A 20,846-nucleotide genomic window follows, 5' to 3' on the forward strand; every position below is an offset into this window, starting at 1 on the left:
TTTGGGGTCAGGCTGGCTATCAGCCTTGAGATTTCAACTTGAAGATTATATTCATGGAGCTGACATGAACATAAAATGATGTCCTCGATGGAATTTTAGCCAAACAAACTAAACAGCTCTTTGTTATGGCAACCACGGAACAAGGATAATTCCGGAGTACGGCTCAGCCGCAGTGACTGGTGGACAAACAGATTCCCCGTTGAGACCGACGGATGTGTGTCCAGCTTTGGCGATAAAAACCCAATGTCAAGGTGTGTGTGTAAGGATCGAGAAGACTCCTCTTAGATACTTGTTCAAGGGCTGCCTCCAGCTGGTGAAGCAAAATGTGGGTGGGGATGGATGGATCCGTGACACCCTCCGCTACACTCTGGTGAGAACATTTTACTCAAATTTGTGTTCCTTGTAGCTCTTATCGTAGCTCGTATCATATCAGCAAACACTATCCAAGAAAGTTTCTATCCAGCAACTGTACGCTATGAATCAGTCGGCAGTCCAAAGAGTTTGATGCTGCCGGCATCCCTGGATCTGTCGTACTTGTCCTTGTCATCACATGCAAATGCAAGGAGATATCTCTTTGGGTGCCAGGCCACAGTGAATGTTGGTGACTCACAGTTGACTTCAGTTATCTTTTCACCTTTGATAAACACACATGATTTTAAATACTTTACATTAGTTTTCTGCTAAAATTAAGTGAAAAAACAAAACAAAGTCACACAAATTCAGGGAAAAGTCAAAAGTGGACTTAAACCTAGAGAATGACAGATCTGACACTTCTATACTCGGATGTACTTTCAGAGAAGTGTTGCATTTATGGTATAAACTAAGGGACAGATTGGCTGCACTTTGCCTTAGTGGGCAGCATATAAGCAAGCAACGGGAGGAAAAAAAAAAAAAACTTCTTTCACAGTTAGCTGGCTACAGCAGCACCCGCCTCCACACAATGCGTTTGTAAATTGCTTCATTACTGGCATGCTGCCATCTATGGTGAGGGTTTGTCAGTCTTGAAGAGATCTTTGATGCCTCTACACGGCAAGCACACAACTACATGTGAAAGAAAGCCCAGCATTTTGTAGATGGGGACCACACGCAGTCAACTCTTTTTCAACGTTTTAAGTCGTATATATTGAATTTTATGAAAGTCTAAACATTTTGTCGGACCAAAATGTGGAGAACGTGTGTCAATTACATCATATACATGTATGTGAGTGGAATTTTGCCTATGCTAAAGCTTATTTTCTGGTCCAAATAAATTTAGATTTTAATCAGGTAGAGTTGCCTGTCAAAATCTTCCCATGAGCAGTTACAATTGTATTGCTTGTCTTTTCTTTCTTGTTCGCTAGGTTGCACAATCTTTCCTTGGCATACTGTAAAAGCTGTTATTTTTGCAAGGGCTTAATTTGTGCAAATTTTGCAAAATTTAACAACACACTAAAACATTGCCACACACAGGGTATAAGTGCACTTACTACATAGTCTCGGCGTCAAATTGCAAAAACAGCATCTTGCAAAAACGTCGGTGACCTCTTCATTCAAGAAAATATCTGTACGCGAAATAGCTTTTACCATATTCAGACATCTTAGTTTGGAAAAGAGCAGAGCAAGCAAATTTATATTTACTATGTGAAACAAAAGTCAAAAATTTAAAACATCCATGACTTCAAGTAATGCAATTAAACATACCTTACCAACAAAATTGTACAGTACACAAAGTATTGCATTGTCTTACCACAATTGTCACTCCTGGAGATGCTAATTTCAGCATGATGAAACTTACAGATGAGAGAACCCCTGAGTGATGAAATATACAAGCCAATTGTACAAATACGATGTACATGTACATGAACTCAAATCTCACCTGTTTCTACATGAGCAATGTCGATTATGAGGTCCTCAGAGGCAGAAGCCAGTAACTGGCCGTCGTGACTGAAACTCAGGGCTCGAACCGGCCAGTCGAGTCTGGAAGGACACAACGTATCCAAACAATTTACCCAGTATCATGGTGGCATGTGTTAAGATACAGACTGACAGACTTGTTTCCAAATTTTACATGTAGGTTTCATCTTTATCAAAGAACATCTTTTGACTCGTTTCAATTTGGTCACATGGTCCCAAAAGATAGAGGCAGATCAATTCTTTCCTCATCAAATAATGCAATACATACATACATACATACATACATACATACAGAATTGTGGTGTCTTTGAAATGGTTTCTAGCTTTGCTTTTAACACAGTACGGCAAACATGAAATGTTTTGGGATGTAGAAATTTTCTTGAATTTCACCCTGTACTAAAACAGCACAAAAATTACACACAAACACTTTTGGGAGATCAAGACACCCTTTTCTATCACAGCATAAAACAAGTGAAGCTTACTAAAATTGAGTCAGTGTGAAGGAGTTTTGATTTTTTTTACAAAATACTGGATGTCTTTTTGAAGGCTGTGTATTTCTTAGCTTGGCAAGTTGTGCAAAACATATAAATGAGGAGCAAAGAGCAAAAATACACTCTTTCCTACCTTGAAAATGTTCTGACACAGACAAGCTCAGGAACATCCCACAAACTGACCAGGGCATCTGCACTCCCCGTTGCAAAGTACTTGCCGGTCGGGTCAAACTCGATACAGATACAGTTGGCCGGGTGGGCATTGAGTTCTTGCAGTTGCTTCAACTCTGGATAGCTGTGGAAGGGAGAGTTGAGAAAGCAAAGAAAGCAATGATATTCTGCCTGGAAGTTTACACACAGACTTCTGGATGTTTTCAACATTTTAGACATGTCTTTGTCATCTCAATGTAGTACAATGCCCTTTGCATTCATGACAAATATTAAGTGAGTGAAGTTTTACTGAAAAAAAAAAATGAAAATACAAAGTGATTCATATTCATCATTTGATTTTTCTAGAAAGAAAATGCACTTTCCTTGACCTTTGACAGGAATGGAGTCGACCTGTTTACAAGTGTTCCATACTCTTTGGAGTTACATAACAAAAACTTCAGTTCTGCTTCTAAGATACCTTCAAGTCAGTCCACTCGTCATGTAACATGTGCATATTACTGTAAAAGTGGATATTTTCGTGTGACTAATTTTTCGCGCTTGGCCGGGTCGGAAGAGTTTCGCGTGTTTTTAATTCCGCGGAATCAAGACATCACGCACAGGCACATATGGCAAGCAAAAATATTCGCGTGCTTTTATTTTCGCGCTAGTTTCTGGTTGCGCGAAATGCGCGAAAATTTGAACACTGCAAAAATTTCCACTTTTACAGTATTTGCCTTTGGTCATTTTTGTTAAATGCTAAAGTCATACCCTATATTGCCTCAATTTATTTTCTGTCACTACTTCACTATGTGTTTTATGGACATACAATACAGGATCGATTGTTTTAAAGCTTTTGATCTTGCTATGATGTGAAGAGTCAAAACACTAGTAATGTCTGCAGGGATGTCAACCTTGTAAACACTATTGCAGTATTCTGGGGGGGGGGGGGGGGTGTGAGGGTTGCACAAGTTTATTTGGGCAGAAAAACAGTATCGTTACCTTCAGTACAATCAACATGTTTAGTAATACAACTTGGAAAAAATAGTATTTTCCATAAAACCAGCAGCATGTTTGACATAAAAACAGTGCAAAATATTTTAAGAGAGCAAGAGTTGGCATTTCTGTGTCTGAGCATTTTGGCTTGCCACTACATAGCCAAACTAAAAGACACATGTTACATAATAATTAAAGTTGGCCTTGTTCATGCCCTTAATCATGCAACGTGAATCGTTACCTCAAGATGTTGATACAACCGTGGCCATTGGTGAGAAAGAAGAGATCACTGTCATTGTTCCACGAGATCTCATTGACCTCGTACTTGAACTGCTCCTCATTCAGGATCTTACTCGACTTGACATCGATGAAGGTGACCAGGTCATCCTTGTTGCCCACGGCAATGTTGTGGCCATTGGGACTCCAGCAGATGTTGATGTTCTCACCTGATAATTGCAGACACAAAACGAGATAGCCAACATTACACTACCACACTCTATCTAATAAAAAGGACATAAATCATTGATGAAATTTGAAGTTTACCAATATTTTAGCAGATTGATATAGAATTACATATATGCATCCTGTGATAATCATTACAGCATACACACAAAATATATAGAGGGAATATAAATCATACAGAGAATTACATAGAGAATATTGCAGACTTTGGGCAAGCAATGCACTTGTTTAGCATTGCTATATGAAGACAACACAAAAGTAATTTTTAGTCTATTTTTCATTACTGTCAAGCCTCATGAAACATTTCTTCTTCTTTTTTTTTTTTTTTGTAATAACCTGAGCTCCTTACTAACTACTTACTAGACAAGTTTGCTCATTAATCACCATAAAAGCACTGAAATGGACAAAAATTCAAACTTGTTGACATCACACTGCCTAGAGATGAAAATCAAAAATGAAATAAAAACACCTGGTCTGCCGAAGTATATCTTTACAAAATTAAAACCCACCCTTCGTTTGTATGGTTGAGACTGACTTTCCAGACCGTGTGTCCCAAATTCTGATGGTCTTGTCTCCCGATGCTGTGACAAAAGTGTCTGGGTTCCTGGGATGCCAGCACAGTTGATCCACACTACCTGCATGGCCTTTCAGAATCATTTCCCTTGTCTGAAGAAAAAAAAGGATAATTAGATAGTTCCAATCAAAATACTGCAGTATTTCACTTTGGTCTATGCAAATTTAATAAACTTTTATCATTATCATCATTATTCATATATTATCATATAGACAATAATATAAGTGTTATTACATTTTTACATCTGAAATCATTTGACATCACCATCAACATCACCATCGTCATCATTATTCATTTATTGTATTAAAAAATAGGAAAAAAAAAAACAGCACCAGATATTACACGCCCTTCTTCATCAACATCACTCCGCAGACATTCTCACAAGCTCTTTTATTCGGCAAAATCGTGAAATAGGCTCCACCGCAGTGCCTGGTACCCGTGCGTTAGCATAGCTAGCAAGCAAGGTTAGGTTAGGGTTAGGGTTTTTAATAGGGTTAGGTAGGGTTGTATTTATGGTTAAATTGGCCGTTAAATTAGTCGAGGGACATTAGGGAGGCCTAATTCCGAGAAGAAAGGGAGGACGAAAGATGCTATGCTGCGGAAATTGGCCCCACCGCTGTATCAATCTCGCGTAAAAGCTGACGAACCTGTTTAGTGGGGCTGCATTCACGAGTATACTGTGGAAGAAAGCCCCACCGCCGTGCTTATCTACCGATGAACGCCACACAGTGGGGCTGAATTCACGAGTGTATTGGTTTTAGTATGGACACGCAGTGGTGCAGGTGGGGCCTATTTCACGAGTATGCCCTTTATTCCATATATACAGTCCGGGAAACCCGCTCATGAGGACCGCCCCCGCGTACGAGGATGGTCCCTCCTCATGAGGACCTCCCCCCGCCTCATGAGGCCCCCCATTCACTTCTTATTCATCTCACATCTGACGTATAAATTGTCGCAACTTTGCACGGTGATTTTTTGTTACACACACATGTCCACTATCCATGATGAAAAGAAGAAAAAATCCTGTCTGTTTTTTTTTTTTTAAATCGAGTTTTAATCACCCGATGCAGAGCGCCCATCAAAACACGGGCGCCAGCGCGTTCGCACAATGCAAGACTGCCGCACCTAGCGGCCTGATCCGACTAAATATTTTCGATGCTTTTTTCTGCGGCTCTCACCTCTCCGCACACGAATTAGCCTCGTGAAGCTGAAGTCTGACATCTTTTTACACAAATTCGTAACGAGAAAAATTAAATCAGTACTAACCTGATCTTGTCCATATATTCCAAATTACTATTCCACACTGATAGAGTAGGTGGGTAGATGACATACTCCAGTTTGTTAGCAAAATAATCACTTTGTAGGTATGACGAGTTCACTTTCTTCGTCAATTCCACCCACGATTCCGCCGCCCGCTTACCGTTTGGGCGCTTTCTCTGGAATCATCCCGCGACGCGACGTACGTCGCATCACATCACGCATCCAGCACATACCAGTCTGGTACTTTAGTGCTGGATGCGTGATGTGATGCGACGTACGTCGCGTCGCGGGATGATTCCAGAAAAAGCGCCCAAACGGCGGAATCGTGGGCGGAACTGACGAAGAAAGTGAACTCGTCATACCTACAAAGTGATTATTTTGCTAACAAACTGGAGTATGTCATCTACCCACCTACTCTATCAGTGTGGAATAGTAATTTGGAATATATGGACAAGATCACGTTAGTACTGATTTAATTTTTCTCGTTACGAATTTGTGTAAAAAGATGTCAGACTTCAGCTTCACGAGGCTGATTCGTGCGCGGAGAGGTGAGAGCCGCAGAAAAAAGCATCGAAAATATTTAGTCGGATCAGGCCGCTAGGTGCGGCAGTCTTGCATTGTGCGAACGCGCTGGCGCCCGTGTTTTGATGGGCGCTCTGCATCGGGTGATTAAAACTCGATTTTAAAAAAAAAAAACAGACAGGATTTTTTCTTCTTTTCATCATGGATAGTGGACATGTGTGTGTAACAAAAAATCACCGTGCAAAGTTGCGACAATTTATACGTCAGATGTGAGATGAATAAGAAGTGAATGGGGGGCCTCATGAGGCGTTCCCCGGGGGGGCCTCATGAGGCGGGGGGAGGTCCTCATGAGGAGGGACCATCCTCGTACGCGGGGGCGGTCCTCATGAGCGGGTTTCCCGGACTGATATATGCACAAACTGTTGGCTACCAAACATTGCATTGACCAAAGGACATTCTTCCCAGACACAATCAGACTGTGGACTGCTCTGCCCCAGGATATCGTCAACTGCACCATCTATAGCTCAGTTTCAGCAAGTGGTGCAGGATATTTAACTCCGCTCGGCGCTACTCGGCGCTAACGTTAGAGTAGAAGGGAATGCTGGCGCTGGTGGGGTGTTTTTAGCTGCACCGTAAATTTACTGTAGAAAATGTTCAGGTAACGTGTAACGTTAGTTATTTTGGTTACCGTTACGCGTTATTTTAACATGCACTGTTGTCTGTACACATGGTACATAAACACGTCCACACCTAACTGCGACCAGCAGCCCCAACGTACAACGTACAGTGTTGCAGAGCGGCGGGTCTCCGGGGCTAGTCCACACCCACCATGCTAGACAGAAAGATCCGTCTGTCCGGAGGACTCTTATGTATTTTGCCATTAACGCCGTCCTCCGTAGACAGACGGAAGGTTGTAGTACCCATTGCTGTGTGGAAGTTCTTAACCACTGTCTCAATGGAAAATTGGGTGAGGTACCTCACCCTTCTCGATTGCGTCTAATTCACGGCCCTAGGTCGGCAAATTTAAGCTTGAATAGTTAAATCAACTATTCAAGAATAGACTACACTCACCAGATTAATGAATAATCCAATATTTCGGTCGAATTTTCAACGCAAAACACATAGAGTTCTATCAACCAGCCCGTCGCGTCGTCACGTTCAAACTGCAGAAACATACAGTATGAATCTATTAGCCAATCACATGCGAGGTAGTTTCTACGTGTTTTTTTTACTTAATAAAGTACCTCGCATGTGATTGGTTTACAGATTCAAAATGGCGACCTACAGCTAGCGAACGGCGATGTTGCGATATGGATAAAATTTCTGCATTATAACCGCGTTACTGTGAGTATTTCGATTGCAAAATGTGAGATATTAACCACAAATATTGCTGCATAATGTGTCATGTCATGTCAAACTTGTTTGAATGTAAAAAAGCTGTCTGAAATTTGGTTTATCGTAACGTTTGATCTGTGCGCTACTGCCACACAGGAGCTGGCATCATTGACTTCGGTCTGTATACGGAGGGGATCCGTGAAGCCAGACGCAGTCTCCGCGGAACATTCCCCGACGGACAGATACAGACCGATCTTTCGGTCAACCACCATGCCTGCCAACAGTACTAGACTAGTACGTAAGCGGACATAACCATAATTTATATTTGACCAACTGCGACCAGTCGAAGTACTCAGTATTAACTGTGTGAAGCGGATCGCGCGGAGGAGCGCCCCGACGTTAAATGGTGACCGAAAATACCCTTTAATTTTATAGCATGTGTTTACAAGCTCTGAGTTTGTCAGCAACTCACCATCCGATCTCGATCCAGAGTGAAAACGCTCACATTTCTGTCGAATGAACCCGAAGCTAACATTCTTCCATCACAATTCCATGCGACAGAGTGTACTTTCGAGGCATGAGCGCCATTGTGCTCTTTGGTTCGAGAATTCCTTTCAAAATGCTTGCGCAGTCCGTCAACGGGAGAAGCCATCTTCACTTGCTTTGCATCTTTTGCACTTGCTTTAGTATGGTGTCTTCAAAAAGCACAAATTCTTTTCCAAAACTTAGGAAATCAAAGTCCACAACATATAAATGTGGAATAAGTAATAAGCAGCAATATTAGTAAAAAATATCAGTGAAAGTTTGAAGAAAATAGGGCAATCCGTTCAAAAGTCATGAATGTTTTTTAGTTTTGATGCCGCCATCGCTGGATGAAACTAATTCGCTTCATGACGTCAATTTATGGACAACGAAAAACATACGGAATTCCACAAAATGTCATTTTTTAACATTCCCTCGACTTGTTACTGACATATGCTAAGAGTTATATTATTTCTGAGGGGAGATAAGTCCAGTGCTTTTCATAATGATAGAAATGTGAAAATATGATGAATTTTCTTTGTAATTACATTCTTTAAGTTGTTTTCCATTAAAATCATGAAGTGTATAGTACTTACCGGTAGTTTCCTTATCTATAGTGAATTTAAAGTAAAAGTGAATAATGATTTACTAGTTTTAGCTAGACTTGTTTGGTAATTGCCGTAATGTTTGAGAACTTTTAATAAAAATCAAAGGTAATTTATATGAGCGGGCTATTTAATGAAAATATTTCATGAACATCATCCCCAATAACAAATGGTAAACATCATTAATTTTACTTCGTCTGAGGAAAAGAAATACAAGTGCCGTGATTTAGAAAATCAGTATTAGGCCTGATTTTGAGTGCGAACATAACCCTACACATAAATCATGCCAATTTGCGCAACAACAACAAAAAATTACATACGGTATATGAAAGAAAATCCAAAGGGAAATAAGAGTTTGTGTTCCACCACATGTTCATTAGACATTCACTTTATGTAAATTGCACATAATATGGAAATGCCTGATGTTTTGTATTATGATATCTGTTGCATATCACGAGTATGTAGTTCTGTTAAGATAAAACATTGCTGGTTTAAACCTCCTCCTTATGTAGCGTGGTGAGCCCTGGATTTGATCATAGATATGATATAGATAATGATGTCGATGATAATGATCATAATACTAACAAAAATTATAGTAATAATGATAATGATGATAATAATGATGATGGTAAATATGAAATTGTTACTTATTACTACTGTAATTATCATTATGCTCAATACCATTCTATACTTATTATTATGGTTATCGTTGTCGCCATCGTCATCATCATAATGATGAATACTTTTATTGTTTGTCGGACAAGGTAAATAGGATGAAAGAAAACATAATATGAAGATATACGCCATCTCTTGCCTATCTCATACTTATCAGCTTTGACAGCTCGGGCGCAGGAAATAAAAACGTTAGATTACATATTTGTCACGCTAGCCAGCACGACGTCCTCCAAAATGCTGTCCACCCCGATCTGTTTTCAACATGACTTCCCCTATGTGATGACTAGAGATTATACGCTATTGTCATGTAAATAGTGTTCCTCCGAGCGGAGCATGGGTGTGTAGGTTCTTACCCTTTTTTATTGATCCGAGTGACCAGTTCGAAGGCAATTTTGCATCCCTTGTGTTAATAACGAAGAAAGCGTGTAGGACCGGCTAGTGCACAGACGTCTTCGCATTCTCTGTGGAGAACACAATCCGCTGTGTATCTAGTAAAGGCTTGTACCATACCACTAGCTAGTAATCTCCGCAAGAAAAATTCAACTCGACTGCTTTTCGAGGGAAACTGAAGAATGGCGAGGAAGCTTTTAAAAGGTTAGTTCACAGGTAGATCTGATTGATTTCCCTTTAGCATTTCCATGAAATCATTACTGGCTAAAAAGTATTTGCGGGTTACAACGAGCAAGTTGGTACGAGTACTTTTGTGCAGGAAAAGAGCATTAGTAAGTCAGCAATCAATGTGTGATATGATATTCTAATGTTTCATGTTTCACTCTTCGGTTGACCTTTAATCAGCATGTTAACGAGATTGAAATATCATATAAGGACTATGGATATTACTAATCTTTATTATAAAAACCTTTGACTTATCGATGGATCAGACAATTCGATAGATGTGATTATCTCTTATCTCCTATATTGATGCTTTTCTAATACCACACCAGAATTTTAGTATGCAGACATTAAAAGGACACTAGATGCCAACTCGGTTAAACCATCAACAGGTTACCTAAATGCGATCAATTCTTTCTAGAAGCCACGCAATGTTCGTGCACTCAAAAATAATTTCTGTTTTGTAGCATCATTTGCGTCAATGGTATGTATGAAGTCGTCATTTTTCCCCTCTTATTGGATGTCCGCTCTGGACAGGTTTGCATCCAGCGACTTTGTGTGGCTCTTTTGGTGTTTCGACTGTTACCCAGACTGCATCAATTTATATGAATACTTAGTACAGTTGACATTATGTAGGAAATATTTCAATTTGTGTATTTCTTTTGAAATATAGATAACTGTATAGACTGAATTATCACATACGATTTGACCATCGAGCTCTCCTTGTCCTTTACTTTATTTTTTTTTAGCTGCGCATTCTAATATCCTTATTGCATATACATGACTATCATGCTTTACCGGTCAATTTTGCTTTCTCATACTTTCCCTCCCACTTTCTCCTTCTGCCCATCCCTCTTCCTCTCCCTCCCTCTCTCCCTCCCCTTCCCTCTCCCTCTCTCTCTCTCTCTCTTTTACTTGAATGGGGGACTCGTCGTGTAAATGACGGTTTCTACATAGTAAAAATAATCTAAATAATATTGTGAGCTCTTATAGCTTCTTCGAACCACGTCCGTCTTATATACCTTTAATACAAAACGGCGTGCTTTAATCTCCTCAAGTGGTTTCCAGATCACTCTGAAATGATTTGCCAAATGATTTTGCTGATAATTCGCATTCCTGCCGCACTAGGCACACCACTCCGTGTCTACGGGGATCGAGGGGCAAGCCGAGCCTCGATTATGCGGGTCGAGCGGAACGCAAACATTCCCTTACAGAGTTACCTCAGGGGGTCAACAAAAGATAGTAGCCAGGTATGGCTCGGTTGAAAGCGTTCGGATTCGCATTCAAACAGCTGTAAAGCCTATGTAACTTAAAGTGAATCCTCAAAAGACCCTTGAATAAGTGGAATCGAAGTCTGCCCACGAAGTTGGGGTATCTCTCTCAACTCCCTGTTCCGCTAGAACTCGCTCGTTAGCTCTTTTTTCTTTTCAAGACTATTTCTTTTCCTTTGTTTTCCTTTTCTCTAACATTGTGTTCGAACTGACATTTCTTCGTTTTTTTCTCCCCTTCCTCCTTGTTTTGTTTGCACATTTGTACCCTCCTCCTCTTCTTCTCTCTCTTTTTTCTATCCCTCTTTCACACACACACACACACACACACACACACATGAGAGATCGCCTCTCTCTTCTTTCAGTCTCTCCTTCTCTCTCCTTTTCACCTGTGTGAGATATATTTACCCCGTCTATTACTTCGCCTTTTTTTTCTGTCTCGTCTCCACATAGCATGACGTGGCAGAGAAGCGGTCCGTGGCGTCACTATACAGTTAACACTTCTGGACACGCTATACTTCTTGTCGTGCTGCAATCTGAAACTACAGCGTTCATCGTTAATTAGACCGCGAGACAATAATGCATAATGTCTGTATGCTGATGACACACTTTCACAAACTATGAAGGTGAGTGCAGACTGTGGGGTGAGGTATTCGTTTATAGACGACAAAACGGCAACCAGGAAAGTGGGTGTGGTCCAAGGCTCAAAATTAAAATTTCTCAGATTCACCAAATAGCAGACGGTCTTTTTTTTTTAAATAAACGATGTGTTATCATTATTATTAATCACCGTTCCAAACTTATTGCGGCAAAGTTTATGCGAAACACGTTGATGTAAAAAGAGCTATATACATGTATTAGAAATCAAGGAGCTTAATGTGGGAGTACGGTGGTAGAGGGGATACGAGTCTAGAGTTTTAAACAAACAGAAGGTCTGAGGTTCGAATCCTACCAAGTTCGTTCTTCCTTGGACATAATGTTTCAGCCATGACTGTCTCTCAATTTACAGAGGAGTATTATATCATTTCCTGGCAATGCTGAGGGTAGTGATAATAATAGAGCTTTCTGGGAGAGCAGAGCTTACATTGAAAAGGGAACCTGCTATTGGTAATGATGATGATGATTTTCATCATACTATTGTTATTACTAACGTCTCATTGGAGGGAGGATATATTATGCTACCACAATCTCAGGGAATTCAACTTTTTACCTCACCCAGTTCAATTTGAAGAGAAAACAAAAAGAAAATAAATAAACAAACAAACAAACAATTGGTGGTGTAGCAACTATCTTGCCAAAATATGCATCTAATCGGAATATTGAAGCTGTGTTATTGTACTTATTGTTGTTGCAAGGTAATTTCGGTACACACAACAAATGCAACGTAATTGCAGTATTGTGGACAATACAAAAATTTATTTTGTCCTCCTTTACATACTTAAAGGCCTGATGTGCATATCAAATGTCTTAAATTTTCAATGTATCTTTCGTCTGTCTGTCCATCTATCTATCCGTCTATCTATATATCTATCTATCTATCTATCTATCTATCTATATCTATCTATATCTATACCTATCCATCCATCCATCTATCCACAATTTATCTATCTATGTACCTTTTTATCTACATGTGGCAACATTTACCTACTTACTTCTATAGAGAGAATGTGTGTGGGGGAGATAATACGATTACTGCATTTTGACATGAACATTGCAATAATGACTGTTCAATCTGACAGCAACTTCACGTGGCATTTGATCATACCCCATAACTGCTAGATTACCTATTAAAATACTATCAATGAAGTATTTGGTTTCTTTGTTTATATTTCCAGGGCATCGTAAATCGGCTACAAATGTTCCGATACTGCTATGACAGCTGGTGTAAGGTGACCTTATGACCATGGGAGACGGTTTGATAAAAAATCTCCTTGCGATCTGCTGCTTTGTTTCCTGCGCGCGGATCGCCCTCGTCGTCATCTACCTCGGCCCACAAAGTTCGCCCCCTACTCCGGTCTTTCAGCTCGGATACTCTTCTGGGTCTGTCCTTCGGAGGGAGGCTCCGAAGAGACAGCACGACCGCGGGGGAAGCAATGTCAGCTTTGTTGGTTACCATGACGACCAGGCTCACCATGAGATCGCGAGGAAGGAAGATGATGATTGGCGAAGATTGGAGGGAGACAGTGGCGATCAGGGGGAGGTTATACCGGCTGCGGCAGTGTCACAAAACTTCGATCTTATGCCAGCAGGTGGCTGTCAGGGCAGTGGAAAAGACATTTTCTTGCTGACGCTCGTCCATTCTCTTCCACCCCACTTCGCCCAGCGCCAGGCGATACGAGAAACATGGGCGAGAAACATGTCCGAGGTGAATGGTGCCAGGGTGAAAGTTATCTTCGTTACACCCGGGGTCTCTCCGCGCCCGGATGTCATGACCGGCCTCCGTAAGGAGGCGGCAGAGTACGATGATGTGATCCATAGTGTGGCGGGGGATTCTTTGATTTCCTACCGACCCTCTTCCAAGGTCCTGCTCTCAGAAATGGGGTGGACCCTCACCTACTGTACTGGAGCCAAGTTTGTGCTCTTCGCCAACGACGAACTCTTCGTCAATATCCACCATATCGTCGAGCGTTTGAAACTCGTCACCCCCAAACCATTCAAGACTTTCATCCTTGGGAGAGTGAAGAAATTCGCGCGAGTGGAAAGAGACACTCTGCGATGGGACCATGTATCCGAGACGGTGTACACCAGAGAAACATACCCAAATTATTGCGTGGGAGGGGCTGGCTTTGTTATGTCGGTGCCTTGTATGAGAGAGATCCACCCACGAGCTGTTCGTTTTAACAAAAGAGCCAATGCATTTCCGTTGAGTGACGCGATGGTCGGGATAGTCTCAAACCAACTAAACATAGTTCCTCGCTACCACGAGGAGTTCCACAAGTCGGGAGGGGAAGCCGATTACTGCGACTTACGCGATACCTTGACGTTGGGTGATTTCAGTCGACCAGAGCTCATACGTGGGGCATGGAGGAACTACACGCACAAGATGGACTACTGTCCAAACCCCCTTCCCAACGCCACCGAAGTGTCATGGTGGACTAAAGGCGTAAACCATAAACAGTACTTTAGTGAGACATTGCGTTTAATTCACGAGCCTCGCAGCTGTGAAGGCCAAGATATATCACTGTTAGCTCTGGTTAGTACTCATCCGCACAATACTAATCTCCGAAGTGCAATACGAGTGACTTGGGGCCACCCAAATTACATCAAACCCCTAAAAGTGCGATTAATTTTTGTTATAGGTCGAGAGACAGTCGAAACACAGAAATCGGTCCAAGATATCGAAGGAGAAGCAAAACAGTTTGGTGACATACTGCAAGCTAATTTTGCTGAATCTTTTCATAACCTAACGCTAAAGGTCATCTTGGGATTGAGATGGGTCTCAGAGAAATGCCCTTCTGCCTCTTTCGTGTACAAGGGTGATGACGACATGCTGGTAAACTTTGAGCACATGATCGGCTATCTGGACCAGCTCCAGACATCAGAGTCAAAGAACCTCTTCATGGGGAATCTAATGTCCATGAGTCCCGCTATCAGAACCTCGTCCAAGTACCAGGTCCGCAGGGAAGTCTACCCCTTCAAGTATTTTTTGCCTTATTTCTCCGGCGGTGGTTACATCATGTCCGCCGCGGCCGTGCAACAGATGGCCCCCATGGCAGTGTCTACGAAGCTCATCCCCATTGATGACGCCTACGCGGGAATCCTAGCCTTCCGAGCTGGAGTCCCCCTCAAGCACTCGGGAGGATTCATAGTTGGCGGCAGCAAGCGAGATGCGTGTCGTCTGCGGCGAGCGTTCAATATGCACGGCTTCAAGAAGACAGCAGTCTTAATAGGAACGTGGAAAACCTTCAAGGATCCGAGCCACAAGTGTGACGAGGACAGGGAGAAGAAAACGTGGTCTCATGACGTTTAGTTACCATTTCTACATTTCATTGAATCTACGAGAGACAAGAAAAGTTGCAATATTTCCCGCTTGAAGAATATAATGGCTGATTTTATGTAGGTTGTCCAAATAAGGACATTCGAGGTTATTCAGAGATGATGGTAACCGTATCTTTTGTTTGTGTCTATTTATTCAACAAGACTTCGCTCTTTTGGAATCCCAATTTCTAGTTGTGCCTATATCAACTTCTCTTTCAAATAGCGCCAACGAGCTTAAAATGGAATAACCCCAGACGCTGAAGTTGGAACGAAATTAAAGTGACCATAATCATGGTGTTTTAAGCCGGTATACATGCTGTATGTTCATTTGCATAATAGTGTTATCTTTAGGAGAAAATTTTGATTTACATCTATATACGCACCATTGAGGATGATGACGTACAATTTATTTTTGTGATGTTTTGAAAGAATGAATGATAGGGCGGTTTGCTTGAATAGCATTCGATTGTTTGCATGTTGTGGGATTTTTTCTTGAGGGGAAGGGGTGATCGTTATATCTGACGTTGTTGTACGCATATCATTTCAACAGCGGACTCAGATGCATGTTATGACGTTTCAGCATGATCCGTACAAACAAAAATTTCAACATTGAGCTTTCCGCTTTGAAATGTCATTGTTAAAGCAGTAACTGGTTGAAATGTTCTTGCCAATCGAATCCTGAATTGGACAGGAATTTTAGTGAAATGCTTACAGACTTTACACATTTGTTTTTTATATATATACGTGACTCAGGCTCAGCATCTCACCTCAGATATGAAACAGAGGCCCTCTCAGATATACCAGAATTGGTATAAAAATTATGTATGTAATAAATACACACTATAGAGGTCGTTAGTCCGCTGTACATCAAACTTATCATCATTAGTTAATGAAAAGTTTATAAGTTGAATACTATGACGAGATTTACCAAGGTGCAGTTTAATACTTCGAGCTGTTATCGCTAAGCTCAATATGACTTTTACATTAACTTTTTTTTTAAAGAAAGGAAATTTGTATTGTAGTATTTTCTTTTAATATTGTCGTTTATATTGATGAAAAAAGTCTGTATTGTATTCTAATATATATTTTAGTACATCAACAACTGACAACTATAATTTCAATTTAATTAGGGACATCAATGAGTAGAAGCTCAAATAGCCGCCCATTAGGTGATTGAAAGGAATTCCACGTTTAAGTTGATTATTAATATGAAGAGCTAAGTCTAAGACAAGCAGAACAATGAAAGTTTTATTACAATCGGACCGAAGTGGAAGACAGTCACGAAGTTTTAAAGTTACTCTTTACGCAAAGCAGGCATTGATACTCAATACGATTTGATGCATATGATATATCATATATACACTGTATATATATTCTTCAGTTCATGTCAAGTAAGGACGTTACTGTAAGTTGGAAGACAGTCACGAAGTTTTAAAGTTACCTTTTACGCAAAGCAGGCATATTAATTATGATAATGATATGATATTGAACGAGGCGAAGATGTCACTGCATGTTTTAAATCGTCCTTTTGTCAGTATTTCGGCAACCGGAACCCCCATAACTTAACAGAGTTATCATCACGATTAGTCATTGATACTCAATGATTTGATGCATATGATATGTACGAATATATATATATATATATATATATATATATATATATATATATATATATATTCTTCAGTTCATGTCAAGTAAGGATGTTACTCTAAGTTGGAATTTGTGAACAATTTGAATACCGAGTTCTTGTGCGGTCATGGTCAAACTTGTGAAACTTAAAAATTCCATAACTATCTCATCTTTAGTTCCACACATGCCAATGAAACTTTCAGTGTTCTATTGGTTTGATTTAACTCTTTGCAGCAAAGTCTATTTGGAAAAGGGGAGTGGGTTATTATTTCATGAAACATCAACGAAATCTTTACTGTATTGACCACGAATTTACTTGCGGTGGTTATATTTCTAGCATAATCATTTTTATATATTGAACAAGCGTGTATTAGTATGCAACAATGATATTCGCCTAGAAATACAAAAAAAAAAACCAAACAAAGTGAGAGCTAGGAAACGAAGGGAACAGAAAGGGCAAGACGCTATATACCTGATGTGAGGAGTATTCCATCTTTTAAGTGTCATGTTTTATTTTAATCATTCTCTTTGTGTAGAAAACGTCTTGCAAAAATCAGTTCTTTCATTGTCTTCTTAACACAGTTTGTGTCGATGGTCTTAAAGCAGAGACGCATTTTATGTACACATGGTGCTCACACAAACTACACACGTACTAAGTACACACATACAAACACGTCGTGTACTGCAGGGCCATAAGTACGTATATACACCACACTTTCATTCAATCTGTCATGTTACATATTGTAGCGTAGTATTATCGTATATTGCCCCCCCCCCCCTCTCCTGTACAAGCACATCGTTTTCCGACTCATTTTCAGTCACGGCTGTCTGAGCACTGAAAGTACTATTTGTTGTGTTATATGAGATTATTATCGTACAAAGAAAGGATTATCATCATACATGAATATTGCTCTGCTGTTCTTTTTTTTTTTTTTGTCAAGGGCTACTCGGGCTTATTGAATTTGATATGGGGTTTGATGAGATCGTCGCATCACGTATCATTTTGTTAAAGTATCCTACACTGGTGTGTGCGTGTTTGTGTTTGTGTCATGTATTGCATCACCCTACTGCACATGTACAAATACATCCGACCAATAGCAATGAGGAGTTCTCAACCAATCATTCGTTCAGGTCCTTGCCGAAACTGCGTCATACAGATTCACACGCATGGTAAGCACACACGCACAAGCGCGCACGCACACGACCTCTGACTCGACATGGTAATTCAGGCGTGATCGTCGTTCCCGAGGTAGGGGCAGTGGAGGATGAGAGTGACCATGCAAACCGTGCCGTGACCGAAAGTCTCCTCCCCCTCCATTCCGTCAAGTCCCGGGCGGAATGACGGGAATGTTCCATGGCCGACATTCCTCGAGTGCCTGTCCACTAATTGACTGATCGAGTATCAATTATTACTTTCATTTCTCCCTCTCTCCTTCTTCCTCTCTTTCTTTTTTTCTATCTTTCTCTTTTCCCTCTCCCCCTCTTTCTTCTCGCTCTTTCAACCTTTCTTCCCCCCTCCTTTCTCAACACTGATGAATGGCCAAGCCGAGCATGGTTGCCTCTGCAAGCAAACTATTATACACTTTGTAAATTCTCTCTCTGCATAGATGCATATTCTACAGAGGGGCGAAGGAGAATGGAAACACGGCAGCGATTTTTAATGATGCCAGTCAAAGAGATGAGGCAGAGCCCACACCTCCAAAAGAGATATTTGAAGTTATGCAGAAGGGTATTCTGATTATAGGTAGTGATAGACGAGAGATTAAGAATTACAATATCTTCAATACATCGCTTCTTTCAGTCACACAGCAGTGGCTGGTGATGTCACTTTATTTATTATCACTTCGACTTTTAAGTCTGTAAAGGGGGAGGGGGATACATTATCGTAACAAAGAGTAACAAAATTAACCTTGTTATACCACGTGTAACAAGAGAAATACGAAAATCCAAGACAGCACTTTCATATCATGGAGTAGAGTTTATGTGTGATCAGTAAACATTGCTATATGTTAATTGGAGAGCCTGAAAAAATCCTTTATTCACTTTATATCATCAGAATGTACTCATCTGAATGACGTACAAGATTTACATACTTTCCATTTCACAAATATCTTTATATGTGTATAATACATTATATGTAATATATATGTATATAATACGATATACATGTATATGATATAGTATATATATATATATATATATATATATATATATATATATATAATGTATATATATATATATATATATGTACATGATAATGATTGGAAGAAAATTTTTACGATTACCGTTAGATTTGGTTCTCAGTTTGAAAGTATTATAGAACACAATTTTAATCAATGGTTGTGTGGACGACTAGTTAAGAAACATATACATGATTAAGACTGAATCATGTCTAGGAATGTAAAGAATTCACCGTGCAATACATCGGTCCGTGGGCACGATGCGGTGTTTTCGCGCGCGCTCATGCAGACATGCATGTTTCGCGCATTCAACAGGCGCATATATTCTGTTCGTGAATTTTGTATCAGTGTAATAATCTGAGCTGACGAATTAACTTATTTCCTTGTTCACCAATAACCAATGATTTCTTAAATTGTAATAATACCATCTAGGTTTTTAAGTTGTCCATCCTGCTCTTACACTACTCATAATCATATAATAACCGCTTAATGGCAATAAGAATCAAACAGTTTGAAATCACAGTCTGCATGTGTTGCCTCCACAGCTATTTGAAAACAAACACACACGAATGCACAAACAAACTACAATTACTAAAATGTTTGATGTGCTTATATACACCAAGAGCGTTTACTGCATTTAGTGGACCTTACTGGAAGTCGTTCACAACTCAAACTTCATTCGCCAGCGTTCCCAAACTTATTAATCGTGATTGATGGAATCACAGTGGTGTAATGATGAACAGGATGCAGATGAACTTGTCGTTGTGGTTGCAGGAAAAGAAAACATAATAATTTGATGAAGTCGCCGTGGATTAGTCGACCAGGACTTGTGGCTAGGGTGCGGCCATGTCTACAAATGGACATAGCATCGATGGAATGTCGACCCGAGACTTCCCAAACCCCGTCAGTGCCCCATATTTACCATTTATGAACGCCTTGGGGGGAGGGCGGGAAGGAGAGCCCGGCAGGTTGATGTCGCTCGACCTCCAGCGCTATGAATATTCATGAGGTGACGTGAATAAAGATGAATCAGAGGTAAGCATAATCATCTCTTTCCCATCTCCTTCTCTCTCTCTCTTAGAGCTCTCATTCACACTCTGTCTATCTCTTCCTCTCTATCCACTTCCTATTATATCTATCAATCTAACTATATCTATCTATCTATCTATCTATCTATCTCTATCTATCTATCTACTATCTATCTATCTATCTATCTATTTATTTATTTATTTATTTATTTATCTATCTATCTATCTACCTATCTATCTATCTATCTATCTATCTATCTATCTATCTATTTATCTATGTTTTTGCATTGGTCTTGCATTGATCTTTGCTAACTCTCTTGGAGGAGTCTGCGCCTTTGAATGTTTCTGTGACAGATATATGGCGCCATACAAATGCTGTGGATCATCATCATCATCATCATCTTTATCCCTCCCATTTCTTTCAATCCCAATGAAGTCATGTTCTTTTCAATTTAACTCGTGTTTGATAGGAATGCTCCTGATTCCACAAGGACTGACAAGGTGAAATATATAGAAATATACTGATAATTCATGAAGTTACGCCACTTTCCGTAAGTTAACACGAAATAAATGATAAAGCACTGTATGTGTTCATAAGTGCATTTCCCCTTGATGAATCACTTTTCACACGTGTGCAATGGTGGCTGGGTGGAAATAAGTAAGTTTCAG

The 20,846-nt window shown here is 40.2% G+C and overlaps 2 protein-coding genes across 2 annotated transcripts; one reads left to right on the top strand and one right to left on the bottom strand.

Annotated features, from left to right (window-relative positions):
• LOC139741631 (THO complex subunit 3-like) lies at positions 1-8,351 on the bottom strand. The gene is made up of 6 exons (XM_071652209.1): positions 8,153-8,351; positions 4,499-4,655; positions 3,769-3,973; positions 2,518-2,679; positions 1,856-1,956; positions 1-634 (listed from the first exon to the last, which is right to left on the bottom strand). Exons 1-6 carry the CDS (start codon positions 8,330-8,332, stop codon positions 474-476), a joined length of 966 nt encoding a protein of 321 aa, XP_071508310.1. The 5' UTR covers positions 8,333-8,351; the 3' UTR covers positions 1-473.
• Positions 8,352-13,265: 4,914 nt separating this feature from the next.
• On the top strand, positions 13,266-15,332 carry LOC139741616 (uncharacterized). The gene has a single exon (XM_071652194.1). The coding sequence runs from the start codon at positions 13,266-13,268 to the stop codon at positions 15,330-15,332; it is 2,067 nt and encodes a 688-aa protein (XP_071508295.1).
• Positions 15,333-20,846: the final 5,514 nt, after the last annotated feature.

The sequence above is a fragment of the Diadema antillarum genome, unplaced genomic scaffold (assembly GCF_040938485.1).
Source record: "Diadema antillarum isolate AM-2024a unplaced genomic scaffold, OU_Dant_1.0 seq00000941_RagTag, whole genome shotgun sequence".
NCBI classification, from domain to species: domain Eukaryota; kingdom Metazoa; phylum Echinodermata; class Echinoidea; order Diadematoida; family Diadematidae; genus Diadema; species Diadema antillarum.

Coding starts and splice junctions, on each gene's coding strand:
- LOC139741631 (XM_071652209.1), bottom strand. CDS start 8,332: ATGGCTTCTCCCGTTGACGGACTGCGCAAGCATTTTGAAAGGAATTCT. Junction 3,974..4,498: donor CTCAACCATACAAACGAAGG/GTGGGTTTTAAT, acceptor TGCAATTATCAG/GTGAGAACATCAACATCTGC. Junction 1,957..2,517: donor TGTGTCAGAACATTTTCAAG/GTAGGAAAGAGT, acceptor GTGTCCTTCCAG/ACTCGACTGGCCGGTTCGAG.
- LOC139741616 (XM_071652194.1), top strand. CDS start 13,266: ATGGGAGACGGTTTGATAAAAAATCTCCTTGCGATCTGCTGCTTTGTT.